Below are 16,241 nucleotides of genomic sequence, written 5' to 3'. Positions count from 1 at the left end.
GAAAAGAAATTATTTTGGAGTTTCCAGGTTTAGTTTTCAGATGAGTAAAGATCAAGGACATCACTAAAGCATAAATTAGGCACTTTGCAAAATACACAGGGACAACATAGAGCAGAAACTTAGGTCATTAAAATTACAGGAAGCCAACCCTGTGCTTCTCCTTTCACTCACTCTCTTCTTCACTTTTCCCTTCCCCCTGTTTTCCCCCTTTGTTTTTAGGTAACACTTAAAAATTACAGAACCTGGAAATGGGAAACAGAAACATCTGTTGGTAATGCCAGTGACTTGCCTGTGCTCTGTTCTGGATTATCTGGATTTCTTCCCCTTTGAGAGATGAACTCAACAGAAGCCCAGGGGAGTTTATTCTTCTGGAGAAAATGAGGTGTGTTCCAAAAAACATTTTAAATGGGCAGAGGGAAAGACAAGAAAAGAAGAAAAAAAAAAGAGTTAAAGGAAAGACTGAACACCCAAGAGATGTGGGTTCCAGATAAGACAATTGAGACCTGCAGATAATAAACACTGACAAGGAAATTTTAGCAAATCTTGTTACATGAGGAAAGAGGTGACATTTCAAACCCACAAAACTGTGCAAGTTCTCTCTCTCTGTTTTTATTTACAGAAATAAAAAACAGAGGCAGAAACCTTGTTAATTAGAGCATGGTTTTTGTACTTCGTGTTTTCCAAGCCCTGAAAGGATCACAGGTGCCGTCAGTGATTGGTTTCACATTATGAATACAGAAATATTGTGGAAGGAAAACATCCATGGTCAGTCCATCAACACAGAGAAAAGTTTCCGTCATTAGTTGCCAGGCAACCCCCACCAATTAAAATAACCATCAAATGCCACACATTTCATGCTGGAATCATTAATAGCAGAATGCAATTACAACCTTTCAAGGAAACAAGGAGACAGAGACAAACCACCAGACAACTACTGATCACATGCCCTCTGATCATCAGGAACAGGGAGTGGAAATGTTTCGCAGTTCCCTGTTGGTCAGCTCCCCATCACCATCACCCTTCCCTGGGCATCAGCCTCCAGCTACCACAGCCACAGCAGCCCTCAGAGACTTGGAGAGTGACACTCCATGCTATACACACCCCCCACAACCAAGACAGCTTTAAACACATGCATCTTCAAGTATCTGAGATGTCCCCGTGGAAGTAAGGCCAATCTGATGAGCCACCCCCAAAAAAACAGCTTCTCTTCTAGAGCTGAACTAACGTAATTTAAAGTAGTCACAGAATTGAAAACATCTCCTGACATAACACCTCCTCCAGCAGTAGAGTCTGTAGAAGGGCCACAGCACTGGTCTATCTAAAGCCCAGCACACAGAGCAGTGCCCTGCTGGGCCAGAGCTACCTGGGATAACAGACAGCAATGCAGAGAAACTACAAAGTGCCTCCCAAAATATAAAACCCAATTAAATAAATTCTAAATAAAGGAGATGGTCAGAGCATGGTGCTAACAACACCAAGGTTGTGGGTGTGATCCCTGTATGGGCCATTCTCTCAAGAGCTGGACCCAATGATTGCAGGTCCCTTCCAGCTCAAACTGTGATCCCATCTCAAATACTTCTGATGACCCTTTTCCCATCCCATTGTTTTTGTTCTTCTAAAGCCTGGGGTATTATCAGACTAACCAGGGATCAAGATAAAGAAAACACTCTTCTACCAATCAGTACCCAAAGGTACTGGGGCTCTTACATGGGCTGGTGTCCAAGTTTGACTTTTAATCACCAGAAGATTACATTCCTTTGCTGAGACTCATTCACGGTTCAGTGTTGCACAAGGTGAGCCTGGACCATCTGAAGGGAGCTGTCATCTCTGCCATCCACGGCCTCTTCCTGCAGCCAGCACCTCCCTTCCCCGAGTGCTGCACTGGGGGGTGTCTGGGACTGCAGTTGCAGACATACTTGGAATAGCTTCGAACTGTCTGCCTTGATAGGTGTTAAAATGGGAAGCGTGGGGCTGAGCACAGGCTGTGCCTTATCCCAGAGCAGCAGGATGAGTCAGGCAGAGCTCTGCCCTCCTGCAGCACTGGGAGTTATCTCACTGACACGTCTACACCAACCGCAGCTTCCGCGGCACAGGCACCAAATCCTCTGCTCCCTGCTCGTAACCAACCTCCCACTTCTCCACACTCCTTGGCTTTTCCCACAAATCACCCCTCCAAGGATCTGCCCCACATGCACCAGGACCTGCTGCCAGCTCCAGTTAGGGCTTGGAAAGCACCAAACGTTCAGGTGGCCATGGAACCAACCCAGACACTGGGCTGAGATGTGGATGAGCAACAATGGGAGTTATGCAAGTCCAGGGCACCCAGCTCTCACACCATGGGGGCCACAGAGGAGTGTTCCAACATGCACAGCACTGAATCACTGTCAGCCTGTCTTCCCTGAGCACCAGGTATTAGCCAATGGCTCTGGCAGGATCACAGAGCAAAAATCCCACAACTTCAGTCTGCTCCAACAGACTGTGGCTAGAAAATGGCAGTGAGAAGTGTGCAGGGACAGTGGCTACCCAGCAGACCTTCACTGCATGGCAGTGTACCACTCACAGCAATGCTCATCAGCTCCTCACCCTGAAGTGCTCCAGCAGTGTATCCTTGATGCCCAGAAGAGTTGCGTAAAGCAGCTATAGAAAGATGAACAGGTACAGAACCTTCAGCTGAGTCACTGCTAAGTGAGCCACGAGGTTAAAAGCCCCTGACACAAACACACATTTCTACCACTGTGATTACCAACTCCAAATTTTGACACTGAATTTTGTTTTATGTGAAAATCACATTCACAGACAATTTAAGGCTACAAAGCAAGCACTAGCAGTGTGCAATTTGGATGCAGCGACTCATGCCACACTTAGAAATATACCGTGGGGACACAACAAACATGAATTGAAAATAAATCTTCCACTGGGAATTTGGGTATTTTAAAAACTCACCAACTGTTGATAAATATACACTGAAGGGACACAGCTCCCTTAAGATGTTCTATGTCTTACTACCACCAAGAGCAAGCAAAGGTTTGACTCGAGGCAGCAAATACGCAAAAGGTCATTTCCAGTGCCAAGAGGAACTTCTCCCAACAAGCTGGGACACGAGCAGCCTCCTATTAATAGACATGTACATACAGTAGCACTGAGACTTGAGACAGAAGGGAGCTGTTGTCTCGAGGTGAAAAGGCAGGTTGTGTCCATGAACCAATTCCCCTTTCACATCAGCTGGAGGGCAGGGGCTCATTCAGAGGTGCCCTTAACCCAGGTAACAGTAATACTGACACAGGTGTCCCAGCTGGGCTGTCCCTCGCCGGGATCCTCCCAGAGGCTGGTGTGAGTTTGAGAGGGCTGGACAAAGGCTGGGCCAGCAGCAGTGCCTGTCACCAGCTGAGCTGTGACACCTCCCTGAGCTGCTCCTTAGATCTGAACTGCTGCATGAACCTCCCTGAGCGCTCTGGTCGGTCAGCAGCTACCAGGTAAGGAATGAGCTGCACACCCTCGGGATACACAGTCTGCTTTCAGCCTCTGATTGATCGTGCTCTGACTTCCTGTGCCTCCAACCCAGCAGCAAAAGTGCAAATCAAAGACGAATGGCCCGTTCAAACGTTTGCCTTCGCGTAGGAGAGCAGGACACGTCCCTGATTTCTGTGGTGAAATACATCTCAGCTTTGAGAGCAGGGACTTCAAACCCTCAGCTCAACAAAGCTCATTCCCTGACCACCTCCTGCACCCTGTGAGTAACAAATAACAAACTGATATTCCTCATACTAAAGATTTATCTTACTGCAGTTTCTACAATCGTTGCCACGGGATTAAAATTTTCAGCCTGAAAAGATGCTGTGGACGGCGTTATGAGCTGCAAACGGGAGGCACCAGATAAGTTATCTTCTTTAATGAGCATCAAACAGAGCCCATTAATTCCTGCAACTGTTCACCTGCACTTAGATCACACAAGCAATCTGGCATTATAGCAATTATTCTTCATGAAATCCTGTCGTGCTCTGAAACACTATCAAGAGGAATTACATGATGAGCTTTTCAGGCAGACATTTTTCAGCTCTTGTCTTCCATAAAAAACATTTGTAACTGAACTCCTGCCAAAGCTAAGATTTTACACTCAACAGAAGGGACAGTATGTTGTTGCCTGAATTAATATCTGTTATTTAAGATTTAGCAAAACATGCTCACATATGAGTAATATAACATATTTAAACACAGCTAAGTGTTTTGTTGAATCAAGGCCTAAAAGAGGTTTTACTGGTGTCAGGGCTGAGAGGGAATCTACATTTAGAAACCATCCTAACAAGCTTCAGTTGTTTTCTCTAGGAGATTGAGGATAAAGGTCTACATTGAACTACTTGATCCCAGGAAACCAGATCACTTTGGCTTTTACCTTACCTGAAGAGAATTATCTGACCTCTGAAAAAGAGCTATTTGAGGAGCATGGCCTTTTGCAGAAGCCAACAGGGGTTTACACAGAGACGTGGCAAAAATTACCTGACAGAGTTCTGAGATGCTGAACTTGCTCAGCTCCAGGAGCAAGGCTCAACTATCCAGAAGCCACTGAACACACTGGAGAGGCAGAAATGCAGCACATAAAATGTGCCTGATAAGTAATTTACTTTTCCTTTCTATTTTTCTTTTGACCTCAGGTCACTGGTGAAATTTGCTTTTTTTGAGGAGATCCTGTACAACTCTGAATCAACATTACTGAGGCTCTTTCCCCAGAGTTGCCAGAATGTAGGAAGACAATGAAGAGGTTTACCATCTGAGCATTTTACCAAAATGCCTAAAGGGGACAGAAGTGTCCTGTTTATTTACTTTGTATTTGAAATATTTCTCCATTTTTCTGTGTTTGTGCCCTCAAGAACTAATCACCATCTCTGCAGGAGACCCCCAAAAGTCCACCCTTCCATCCTCACACCCCTACACTGGGCAAGGCTGGAGCTCTCACAGAAGTACCCATGGGTGTATTTTTGGTTTTCCTCTTAACTGCAAGGAAGACAAACCCTCCAGCACTGCTGTGATATGTGATGGGGGGGTGGGAAAGGACAGCACAGGAGCGAGCCCTCTGTGCTCCCAGGAAGGCACGGGAGGGCCTGTCCTGCCACACGCTGCCCTTTTCACCCAGGGCACCCTGACAGACAGCACCTGGCACTGAAACCAAAGATCAGCTCCAAGAAGTGCCTAAGAAAGGGCTCTGACTAGGGCAGAATTTCCACTTCTCTGCACAACTGCACTTGTCTTTGCTGAGTTGAAAACACTCACTGCCAAGTGATGAAATGAGGCCTTGGAGGCTCCATCACTCATTATCACATTTCAGCCTGAGTGGTCTCCAAACCACAACTTTTCCCAAGGGTTTGAAATATTATTTTATTTATTTTTTAATTGTAGCTGGTTAAATATTGGGCCCTTATCTAAATCAGATGTCTTTAGGTACAGAATTATTGTTTTTGGTTATTGCCTTTTACTCTCTACAGCCATTATATGGAAAGTAAAACTGAAAACTGCTGGAGGAAAGTTCAGGTCATTGTTATTTGGGGGGGGAAAGAAGGACAAAAGAAGAAAGGCAATCTCGTGCTCTTACTCTCAGATTTCTAAGTTGTATTTGGTTGGTGTAGCAAGGCTTTGGTGGTGAGAGAGCTACAGGGGTGGCTTCTGTGAAAAACTGCCAGAAACTCCCCCATGTCCAGTAAAGGCCATGGAAAGGACCCACTCTGGAGCAGCCTGTTCCTAAGGACTGACTCTGGAGCAGCCTGTTCCTAAGGACTGACTCTGGAGCAGCCTGTTCCTAAGGACTGACCCCATGGAAGGGACCCACTCTGGAGCAGCCTGTTCCTGAAGGACTGACTGCATCCCGTGGGAGGGACCCCACACAGGAGCAGGGGAAGAGTGTGAGGAGTCCTCCCACTGAGGAGGAAGCAGCAGCAGAGACAAGATGGGATGAACTGACCACAGCCCCCATCCCACATCCCCCTGCACTGCTCAGGGGAGAAGGTAGAGAAAGCTGGGAGTAAAGGAGAGCCCAGGAAGAAGGGAGGGGTGAGGAGAAGGTGTTTTCGGATTCCGTTTTTATTTCTCATTATCCTATTCTGATTTGATTGGTAATAAACTGTGTCAGTACCTGGTGACTGATCTCTCCCTGTCCTTATCCCGACCCACAAATGTTTCATTGTGTTTTGTCTCCCCATCCAGCTGAGGAGGCAGTGACAGAGTGGCTTTGGTGAGCACCTGACACCCAGCCAGCGTCAAGCCCACACAAGTAAGCACAGGAACTGTTTTAGGCAGAGAGAACCATGGTCCTGGCTCCACTCTCCTGCCAAAGGCTCAGAAGGAGCACTAGTGTGTGTTGTGACCCCTTGCCTAACAAAGATCATTAATGATCACCCAATTACCTAAAGCTCAGCTGAACTTAAAACATTCTGCAAAGGGACATTTGGTCTTAATTTGAAAACAAAGAAGAGCAGAGAATCTGCCACTTCTCTTGCTGTTTCCTTCCAGCAGTTAATCATCCTCATTGTAGAAAAACTGTCTCTGATTTCCTATTTGAATTGTGTAATTTCAGCCTCCAGAAACGATCTTGTGTTTGTCTCTAGTACATATGAGACCACTTTCTAATGCTGTTTTATGGGTATTTATAAGCTCCAGCCACATCTTCCTCCCATAATTTCTGATACCCAAAATACACTGGGCTGTCATGATTAGCCCTTCTCCAGCCTTTAATCATCTATGTAGGTGCTTCTGGACCCTCCCTCTCCAGTTACCTTCATCCCTTTAAAGGTTGGCACCAAAACTACAGCGCAGGTTCCAATGTCACAGAATTAACTCCCTGTTCACAAACAGCAGTACTGTAAGAAGTGTCCATTTGGTAGCTGCACTCAAGGGTGCAGTTCTCACAGAAAGAACCTGCATGCCAAGTCTGGATCTACTGGCACTGTCCCGAATCACTCCATGGGCTGCACAGCCCCAAATATAGGAAGAAACAGAAGAGTAAATGCAACACCCTTTTTCCAGCTACGCTCATTTTGATACTCCTTCAGAGCTGAGCTGAGAGGAAAAGCTCTGCTTTTGACTCCCACTTGCTGTAGATGAACCCAAGCTTTGATGAAGTGTTTCACCTGCACTCAGGCACTGCTGCCCTGTCAGCAGCACGTCCACCTCTGCAGTGCCCCGTGTAAGGCAGTCCCCACACATTCCCCCCTCCATGGCATGGACCATCCAGCCCGTGAGCAGCACAGAGAGGCTCAGAAGACAACCTGGAGCACTGTTTCCTCATGCCTTTGGTGACTCAGCGTGAATCACAAAATTCCAGGGCACGCTGGGGTGGGGCACAAGGAAGCTCCAAACAGACATGTCTCGAGTCGCCCTATGGGAGATGTACACTGGCCACACACACCCCACCAGAACAGTCAGAAGAGCTTGTTGTGCTTTTAAATAATCAAGTTGTGTTCGTATTTTGCTGTTAAAATACATTTCTTGGCCCTTACACATTTTACTAAGGAACAGAGTGACCTGCATACAGATCCCTGTGGTAGCAAACTTGCATCCTGACTACTTCAAAACAACATTTCTGCCCCAGAGAGGAAGCTGGAACTCACCCATGCAATTAGGTTCGGTTAATGTTGGCAGTGAGTGGATAGATATTATCCACTATCATATTTTGTAATCCTCAGCTAAGCAGGATGCTGCTCACTTTGGGAGCCAACAAAATAGCTACTCATTCACTGTCAGACTTGAGCAAAGTCAAGAGCGATCCCTGAAGGTTTGGGATGAGTTCATCCCAGCATCTGGTAATGGTCCACAGTCATTTCTAAAGGTCACTAAATTCTACAGTCAGGTTGCAGGTTTATTTAAACAAATATTTATCTCTACCTCAGGAGAAAAGACAACACTTCTCCTTTCACAAGTGAACTTTACAATGGTCTTTTGATTATCAACTTATTTGCTTCTATGCCAATAATCTTTGACTCTTTTCCTAATCCTTAATTAATCCTTTTTATAAACAATTTCCACTTGGCATATTCTGCTCAGAGGGAATCTTTTGCTGTGTATATGTATCACAACAAGACCTTCGACATCCAGGTAAATATTTTCATATATCAGGAACCTAAGTAAATGTGTGCATAAAGCATAAAAAATTACCTGACTCCTGAAAATTGAGCTCTCATACTTCCCTTGAACTGAGTGGGAATTCATGAGCTCTCAGCAGTTACAGACAAGACACTGAGGAAGTCTCTAACTTAAGCTCACAATGCTTGACTTAAGGCAAACAACTCTGAAAGTGCTGCCCTGAATTTTCCATGTCCTGTTTCCCCTGGCAAAGCCACGGCTTCCCCAAATCACACACAGAAACATCACTTTCAGATTAAAAAGGAAACCTAAAAAGGTCCTGAGAACAGCATGGAGGAGACAAGTGATTTACCACCTGGTCTTCCCCTACAAAAATAAAATTCTGTAATAGCATAAGATATTTCAACATGCAGTTTCTATTTGTTCTTGTCACATTTGAACATAAGAGAACAATTTCTGACCATTGGGTATACACGGAAGTGACAAATACACATGCTTGACTAGAGCTGCATTTGCAAATAGAAAGAGACAAAAATATGTGTTTGGCTGCACAAATCTGTCCCTTTTTTCCATAAAAATGATACATGCACTTTACAGTTCCATAAACACAAGTGATTTAAAGCATATAGTGCTTATAACAGCCAGGTTGAAGCATTTTTGTAAATGCAGCCCTTAAAACAACCAAACACTACTTTTTTGGGCTGCTGCTTAGGAAAACACCATTGAACGCTTACAGATGGCAAATAAAAAAAAAACCCAACTTTTGAAGCTGGAGTCTTGCGTGGGAATTTTGCCTGAGGAAGCAGGCAAGATGAGGTCTCACCCTGTGCACTGGTTGCTAAAGGAATATATATAACAAAAGGAAGCCACATAATAAGGCTACGGTAGATCTGACTTACCACAAGAGCAGCACGTGAAGCAGTTGGTATGATAGAGGTTACCCATTGCCTGGCAAGCCTGGCTCGCTCCATACACACCTTTTCCACACTTTATACAAATACCTACAAAACAGAAAGAGAATCAAAGTTAAAACCCTCAGTAGCTCCTAAAAACAGCTCCAGGCTGTTGATTCACAACACTCATGATACCCCCCATCAGGCCCTAAATCAATGAGCTCCTCATTCTGAATAGATTCAAGTACCCAAGAGAGCAGCAGGCGGCTGGAGGGAAACAAATGCCTGGAAATTAACCCAAAATTAAGGGGGGCAAGCCTCTGCTGGTGTTTCAATCCATGGAGACTGAGGCTAGCTAAGACAGAAATCCAGAGGAGGCAGGTGCAAACAGAGAGAAAATCTACACTCTCTGCAAATAACTCAGCTTACCCAAGAAATAATTCAGTGGGACCTTCACAACTAAGTGCTCCACCACATTATATTCAACAATCACTAATAAAACAGCAATTCAGTTCAAACCCAAAAGGCTTCTCTTTGCCCCTCTCCAGAAATGCAACACCAGGAGTGTTGGTCCACAGTGAAAGCCACACAGTACTGGAGGAGTGGATCTATCAGCCACATTTATTACCTGTTTAACTCTCTGTTCACAGAGCATGTAACCTCCCAAACAAAACCTGGCACCCTACAACACAGAAGAGCAAAGCTTCTACCTTCCTCAGGGCACAAATGCTGCTCGAGTGGGGTCAGAAATTCACCTTTGCTGCCCAGGCCTGCCCTGGGCGATGCCAGGGATGGCTCCCAGGGAGTCCCCAGCAGACCAAAGCACAAGGAGCCAACACAGCACTGGCAAAGTCAGTGGTCAGCTCCACACATGGCAGACTCACAGGGAAGGTCATGATGTCAGTAAGCTTTACAAAGAGGTGATTTTGAGGTGGTTTGGTTATTTTTGGTTTTTTGTTTGGGTTTTTTTTAAAGCTGTTTCCTCATAGTTATAGTTTTAAGAGTCTACTGCCTATGCATTTATTTCTACCTATGCATAACCTCTTTTAGAGCGAAACCAGAGCAGAGAGATAATTCAAGAATCACTTTGGTTCTGTATTCCCACGAAGAAGAAATGAAACTCTGGAGAATCCACATCGTTCTGTCACATGTCAGAACTACTGACTTTTAAGTTTTTCTGAGATGTCCATTGGTCTCTATTCCATTGCAGCAGGACAGTACATCTCAAGTCAAGGCTGTATGATCTTTTCTTAAATACTACAGTAGAAAATAAAAAAATGAGATTTTTTTGCCTCACACAACTCTAAGAAACTGCTGTGTTCCATGTGCTGTTTGAGGCTCTATTTCTACAAATGCATGCACAAGCTTGACATTAATCACTGGCATCAACAAAACTGCTAATACACCCAAGAGCCTAGGAACTCAAGAATATACAAAACTGGGCTTTTATCACCCAGAATTCTCCCCTGCTGTGCTGTGAACATTTTATACACATCCATGGAAAACACAAAATCTGACCATGCCAAACCAACACCATTTTTAAACTGAACTGCTTCAGGGCAGTGCAGCACAAGCACAAACACCTGTAGGGGCTGTGTTTCTTGGTGTCTATACCATTAATTCCCTTATTTCACATCATGAAGGGAGATTAGCCTTTCATTCAATAGCTCAACATCCTGGCACAGTGTTGCCATTTTAGACTGTGAACATATTTGTCAAATGAAATGATAATTTAAAAAAAAATCTAATAATTACTATTTTAAAATATTAAACCTGATTTCAGTATTTTAGTGAAGCAACAACTATAAGTTTAATATTAGCATCTAACAATGTCCCAAGCTAAATGTGTAATACAAACTAGCTGCCAACTAGATCCATCAGTTTATTGCAAACAAAGTGCTAAGAAAATGCCAACCCTTAGGCTAGCTCAGCCCTGACAGGAGAAATGGGAATTTCAGAACATTTGTTGCCTTATCCAAGGCTGCAATTTATTTATTTATAACCAAATGTTATGGAAAACCCCTGCTATTTGCCATGAGTTAATGGTTAACTGATCAAAGATGGCTATTGATTACTGTGGGCACTGTGATTGGAAAAGGTCCTGCGAGGCAGCAGCTGCAGGAATTCCTCCCAGCAGAGCACAGCACCCACCAACCTGCTCTGTCCCATCCCATTCCAGGAGCTCTGCAGTGATCCCAGACCCCCAGACAGGGCAGGAGGGGCTGCACACCCACAGGGAACACGAGGTGCACACCTGGAACAAGTTTCCTCTTGCTTCTGTTCCCTACTCGGTGTGAGGTTTCAGTTCACTCCTGGTAGGGCAGAGAAAAGCCCTCCCAGAGCTCCCCAGATACCTGCACGCTTCTTGCCCAGCTTTTGATGCCAACCATGTACCTGGGGACTGGCAGCTATTGACAGTCTGACTGTGAGGTTATGCTGAGAGACCTGTAACACCTACATTTTCCCATTTACACTTCATACTACCCAAAGAGGAGCAGAAATCCACAGCCTATAATTCTCTGGCATTTCTGTCTATGAGCTCTCATGTACAAATCTACTACAGCCCAAACTGCTTTGATAAATGAAAGTTATTACCTCATTTCTTTGCCGTTGCTCCACTGAACCATGAGCAGCAGCAGAAGGATTTATTGTGGATATTAAACTTGCATTGGCCTCTCCAAGCAAGTGATTCGTTAGGAGCAGCTGTCAGTTTGTTAACTTGTTTGCTCTAAGAGACTAGTCATTAACTCCAGGAATGAGTGACCATGGAGATGATTAGCATGCTAAAAAAGCCTATGTAAAATTCCACAAGTGTATTCTGGAAAATGTATATGCAGCTGCAGTGTGAGTGCTGTGAGTTCATAAGTGCCCAGGAAAAGCCCTGACTACATGGCAATTCAGGTCTGGTTTTCCACCAGTCACAGCCCAGACTGCACACTGCAAGCTTGTGAAAGCCTTGACAAGAACTACATCACTTTTTCCCCCCCATATTTAATTCCCAAGCTTGTTAAAATGCCTATGAATAATGTTCGACTACAACACAAGCATGTCTTGTTTCTGACACTCCACTTGACATGACTTCAGATCAACCACTTCAGCCTTTATAGGATTCCTTGCCCCTCCCAGCACCTCTGTTTCAAGCAGTCAGCTGTACCTCCAGCCCTTTAACACATCAACTCTTCCGTTTCCACCCAAGTCATCAGCTCCCTACAGATCTGGTGTCTCTCTTTAGCTAGAAAAAGCTGTTACAAGATGTTGCATATACCTAAAGTTTGCCTGAGAAGGAGCACAGAGTCACAGCATTCCTTGGCTGCAGTGGTGTTTGCATCCTCGTAGAGTGTTTAACCAAAGAGAGAGACTGAACAAACACACTGTGGACCACAGCAGCAGATGACCAGCACAAGTGATATAAAAAGGAGCTCCCAGGGACTCCCTGCTGGAGTTTGCTATAGCACAGGGCCAGTGCTCCCCACACCTTTAAGCAGGCCACTTCACTGAGCCTGAGCAGCAGTCAGAACATCATCTCTGGACACGAGCCAGGAGAGCCTCCAGCACTGTGTGGCAACAGAGCTGTCAGAGGCACGGTGCTCTCTGGGTAACTCATGCACCACCAAACACTACTGTCAGCACCAGCAGACAATCAGACGGGTATTTTCTGATGTAGGCAGTGATTTTGCTCCCAACTCGAGCCCAAATGCAATGCATTATAACAAGCCAAGTGTCAGCAACAACCTAGAGAAGATGTTAAAGCTGTATGATTTGCTTCAGTGTGTACTTGTAAGAGTTCCCTGTAGCACCCTACGCATTAGAAGTTGTCCAGTGTACAGCTAATCCTGAGATGCTCTTTTGACCATGCCAGTACAGGCTGGTACTTTATACAGACTTCCCCAGGCACCCAGAATTAGGAAAAAGGCTGTAGAAAAAGGCAAATGCAGAATGTAACCTGGCAGGTACACAACCACCTTTTGGCCAAGCTCTGTCCTCAGACACACATGGAATTCAGGCTGTGCCTAATGCCATCCTTACGTAACCTGAAGGCAGAGGTTTAGCACAAATGCAAGAAAAGTGGTACCATATGGCCTCTCAACTTCAGCAGCAGCAGCTGTGGGAGCCAGGGGAGAATCTGGCTATGGACACCCTGCAACAGCTCAGGGGTGAGCTGCAGCTTTACTGTCTTACGGCCACACCGTGGCTGTAAGATCTCCAGGATAACTGCTACATGCTGCCTACAGCAGAAAACAACCAAGCCCTGTCATCAAGAGTTATGGTAAAGCTAAAATTAACAACTAACACATGGCACAGATGACTCCCTCCCTGCCTCTGCAGTTCTGTTAATGCTGCAGTGCTGGGAAAAGGGTGGGTGAATATCACGCTGGGCCGCTGCAAAATCCCCTCTCAGACAGGAAAAGACCATCTCTACACGGGTCCCCAGTGAGATTTTCCACACCTGTGGCCTACCCAAGGCACAGGGCAGAGACATGGAAACCTACTGCCATGAAGTGAGAAGAACAAAGGAGGAGGGAAGCCTGAACTCAGCTCAAGAAACCAAACTGCAGCAAGAGTGGCCAAGCTACAAGAGCAGGAGGGCTGTGGAGGGGCTGTGTCAGACCCTGGAGGTGCCACTGCCACGGGAGGTGTTCCCACCCTGCCTGCAGCCAGTGATCCCACTCCTGGGCACAGCAACACAGGGTGCTACTGCTGCCTGTAAGGAATGTTGTGCTCAGGAGCCAGGCAAACAGGGAAGCAGCAGCGCTGCCCCCGGCCCGGGCAGTCCTGCCAGCGCTGCCACAGCACCTGCCTGAGGTGAGGCAGCTACTGTGCAGACATCCTGCAGGGGTGGGGAGAGGTGACTTCAGGGGAGAAAAATGCTCCTTTCCTTCCAGCAACCACAGGAGGAGGGATCTCCTGACACACACGTCATCCCCCAGCCAGACACAGAGAGAAGGAACGAGGCACCTGTGCGGGGCAGAGCCAGCAGGAGCAAGGGAGGCAGCCCAGGAAACCCTCCAGCCCTCACCACTGTGGAGGGCTTTAGCCTGTTACCTGGCAGATACCTTGCAAATGCACCAAGGATTGAATATCTAACATAAAGTCTGGTATGTACAAGTTGTAAATAAATATATCCTGGACACACTCAGCAGCAACATCCTGTGATGGGAATGATGGAGGGACTGCCTGGCTAAGCTACAGGCACTGCCCTCTGCCCCAGAGGAAGATCAGAAGACACCACAACTTGAATTAATGTTAAAAATGACAGACTAAAAAAAAGTGGGAAATGCTCAAGTAAACATTTTAAGCTTCCCTCCCAAGCCCCAGCCCATCCACACCTGGCACCACAACACCCCACAGCCAGGAGGGATCCGACCCCATCCAGTAACCCAACTCTGGTTTGCAAGTACCCACATGCTCCTTGCAGTGACTGCTGGAGAAGGCTAAACTGGAGAAGCATGGGCCACACCACCTGACACAAATCACAGCTTAAGCAAAGCAGGACAAGAAGCAGGCTGTGGACTGTGAAACTTTTTGTTGTCGCTGTTAAACCTTAGTGAGATTGCCCCACGACCTTGCTTTCCTCCTCAAGGAATAAACAATAAACTACTTAGGCCCTTGAGATATGTATCCGCTGACTTGAAAAGATCTCCATCACTTCAGTGACTGCCTGCTACAGGAGGCTTTCCTCAGGCTTGAGGCAGGATGACTTGTGTAGAACTCTAAGCAGAAAAATCAAAATCTGAGATTAATTTATGTTGGTTACAAATGCAGCAAAGTCCACATTCACGGGAGGTTCTCTAGAAGCAAAGCTCCAGGTTCTAACTCCAGCTCCTGGAAAACCTTTCATTACCTCCACTCTGCCTATTGCTTAACGAGGCTGTGGACTGTGTAGGACAGAGCTGCTGGGAGAGGTCATGGCCACGACGGAAGGCACTGGGACAGTTCCAGGAATGACAGTGCTGATCAGGGCACAGGAGCTCCACCTGCCTGAGGGGTCAGCGCTGCCAGCAGGACTCAGCCTATTCCTGCTTGCTTTTAAAGTAGCCATCCACAGTCTGTTCTGCTTTGTCATTAACTTTCCGGAGTTTCAATGCAGGATGAGGTGATGGAGAAGTGCTTGGGAACATAGAAGGCTGTAGAAACAATTCTCCAACACCACCCTCCCTGACTCTGTATTTTAGCAGCTCTGTACTGGTGAATTAAGCCACGGCAGCTCCAGGTCAGCACTGCCGAGTGGGAGATGCCATGGGAGTCGGTACTGGCTCTGATTAGCAGCTGCTGGAAACTGGAAGGCTTTTGTTACTGTTAAAGCAGATCCACCCAGTGGCACAGTGAAAGCCTGAAGCTAGCACAGCAAATGCTTCTTGCTTCATACAGTATGTGAAATTCCTGCTCTGAACCATGAAATTACTGATGCTATCTGCACAAGGTTCATCCTGCTCCACAGCCCTGCAGAGCTCCCTTTGTGGGCATCCCACTGCCTCACAAGGCACAGCACAGCCCCATTGTTCTGCCCCGTGTTTTAGTTACACTGACACTCGGTTTACAAATATTCATTCATTTCTCTACTTCTTGATTTAGTGCATGGCAGTTCCAGGATGATTTATACTTCTTACTTGGCATTTATAGAAAGATCTTTTGCTAGTGAGGCAATGAACTGGAAGACGGAGCAGTTCTCGTGGCTGCCCTCTCGTCTGTGCCACTTCAGCTTTGTCTGGGATTCACAGCTCAGCTCACTGCTCAAAGCTCATGCTCAAGTTGACAACCATGGCACAAGGGGACTTGCAAATAACTTTAGCAATCAAAGTACTAAGCAAAAATAAAAAGACAGAGAGGAAAACCGTGCTTGTAAAAGTACCTTGTGAATACTGTGATTAGCAAAGCAAGGAGACAGATAACGCTGGGGTGGTGAAGGAGGGCACCACTGGGAATGGATGACTTGGAGGGGAAAGTGTGTCTGTAAAGCACCTTTCCTGTCCTGCTGCCCTCCACTGCTGGACATCTGAAGGCTGTGGACATGCACCCTCTTCCACCCCAAAGGGACCAGGTCAACGAGGCCCTTCAGCTCAACCCACACTTACTTTGCCTGGAACACAGTGAGTGCAATCACACACACAATTCAGCCTATTTGAGGAGTGCAAAATTTCTAGAACAGTGGTAGTAGCAATGAGGGGAAGACAGACTAGGGCCAGGAAAAACTGGTGCTTGTACAACTGCTGGCAGAGGACACACCACCACGATCAGAGTCGCCAGGTGAGCCCAGCAGACACACACACAGGTCCCACAGCC

General features: G+C 46.2%; 1 protein-coding gene and 1 long non-coding RNA gene across 4 annotated transcripts in view; one reads left to right on the top strand and one right to left on the bottom strand.

Moving 5' to 3' along the window:
• Nucleotides 1–16,241, bottom strand: part of WTIP (Wilms tumor 1 interacting protein) — an 85,511-nt gene that overhangs the window by 45,909 nt on the left and 23,361 nt on the right. For both annotated transcript variants that reach the window (XM_017826942.1, XM_017826943.1), the window contains one exon: nt 8,967–9,068. In XM_017826942.1, coding sequence (XP_017682431.1) covers nt 8,967–9,068 — 102 coding nt within the window. The remainder of the gene's footprint in view (nt 1–8,966; nt 9,069–16,241) is intronic.
• On the top strand, nt 3,336–5,104 carry LOC108503186. 2 transcript variants are annotated; one of them, XR_001876752.1, is made up of 3 exons: nt 3,336–3,473; nt 3,566–3,730; nt 4,650–5,104. It is a non-coding gene; the product is annotated as an uncharacterized LOC108503186 (long non-coding RNA). The 2 variants fall into 2 exon arrangements; XR_001876751.1 differs by having other exon boundaries at nt 3,563–3,730.

Source organism: Lepidothrix coronata, unplaced genomic scaffold, assembly GCF_001604755.1.
Source record: "Lepidothrix coronata isolate B3197 unplaced genomic scaffold, Lepidothrix_coronata-1.0 Scaffold132, whole genome shotgun sequence".
In the NCBI taxonomy this organism is placed as follows: Eukaryota; Metazoa; Chordata; class Aves; order Passeriformes; family Pipridae; genus Lepidothrix; species Lepidothrix coronata.
Note: the sequence above shows the minus strand (reverse complement) of the source record. Positions and strands in the feature narration are given on the sequence as shown.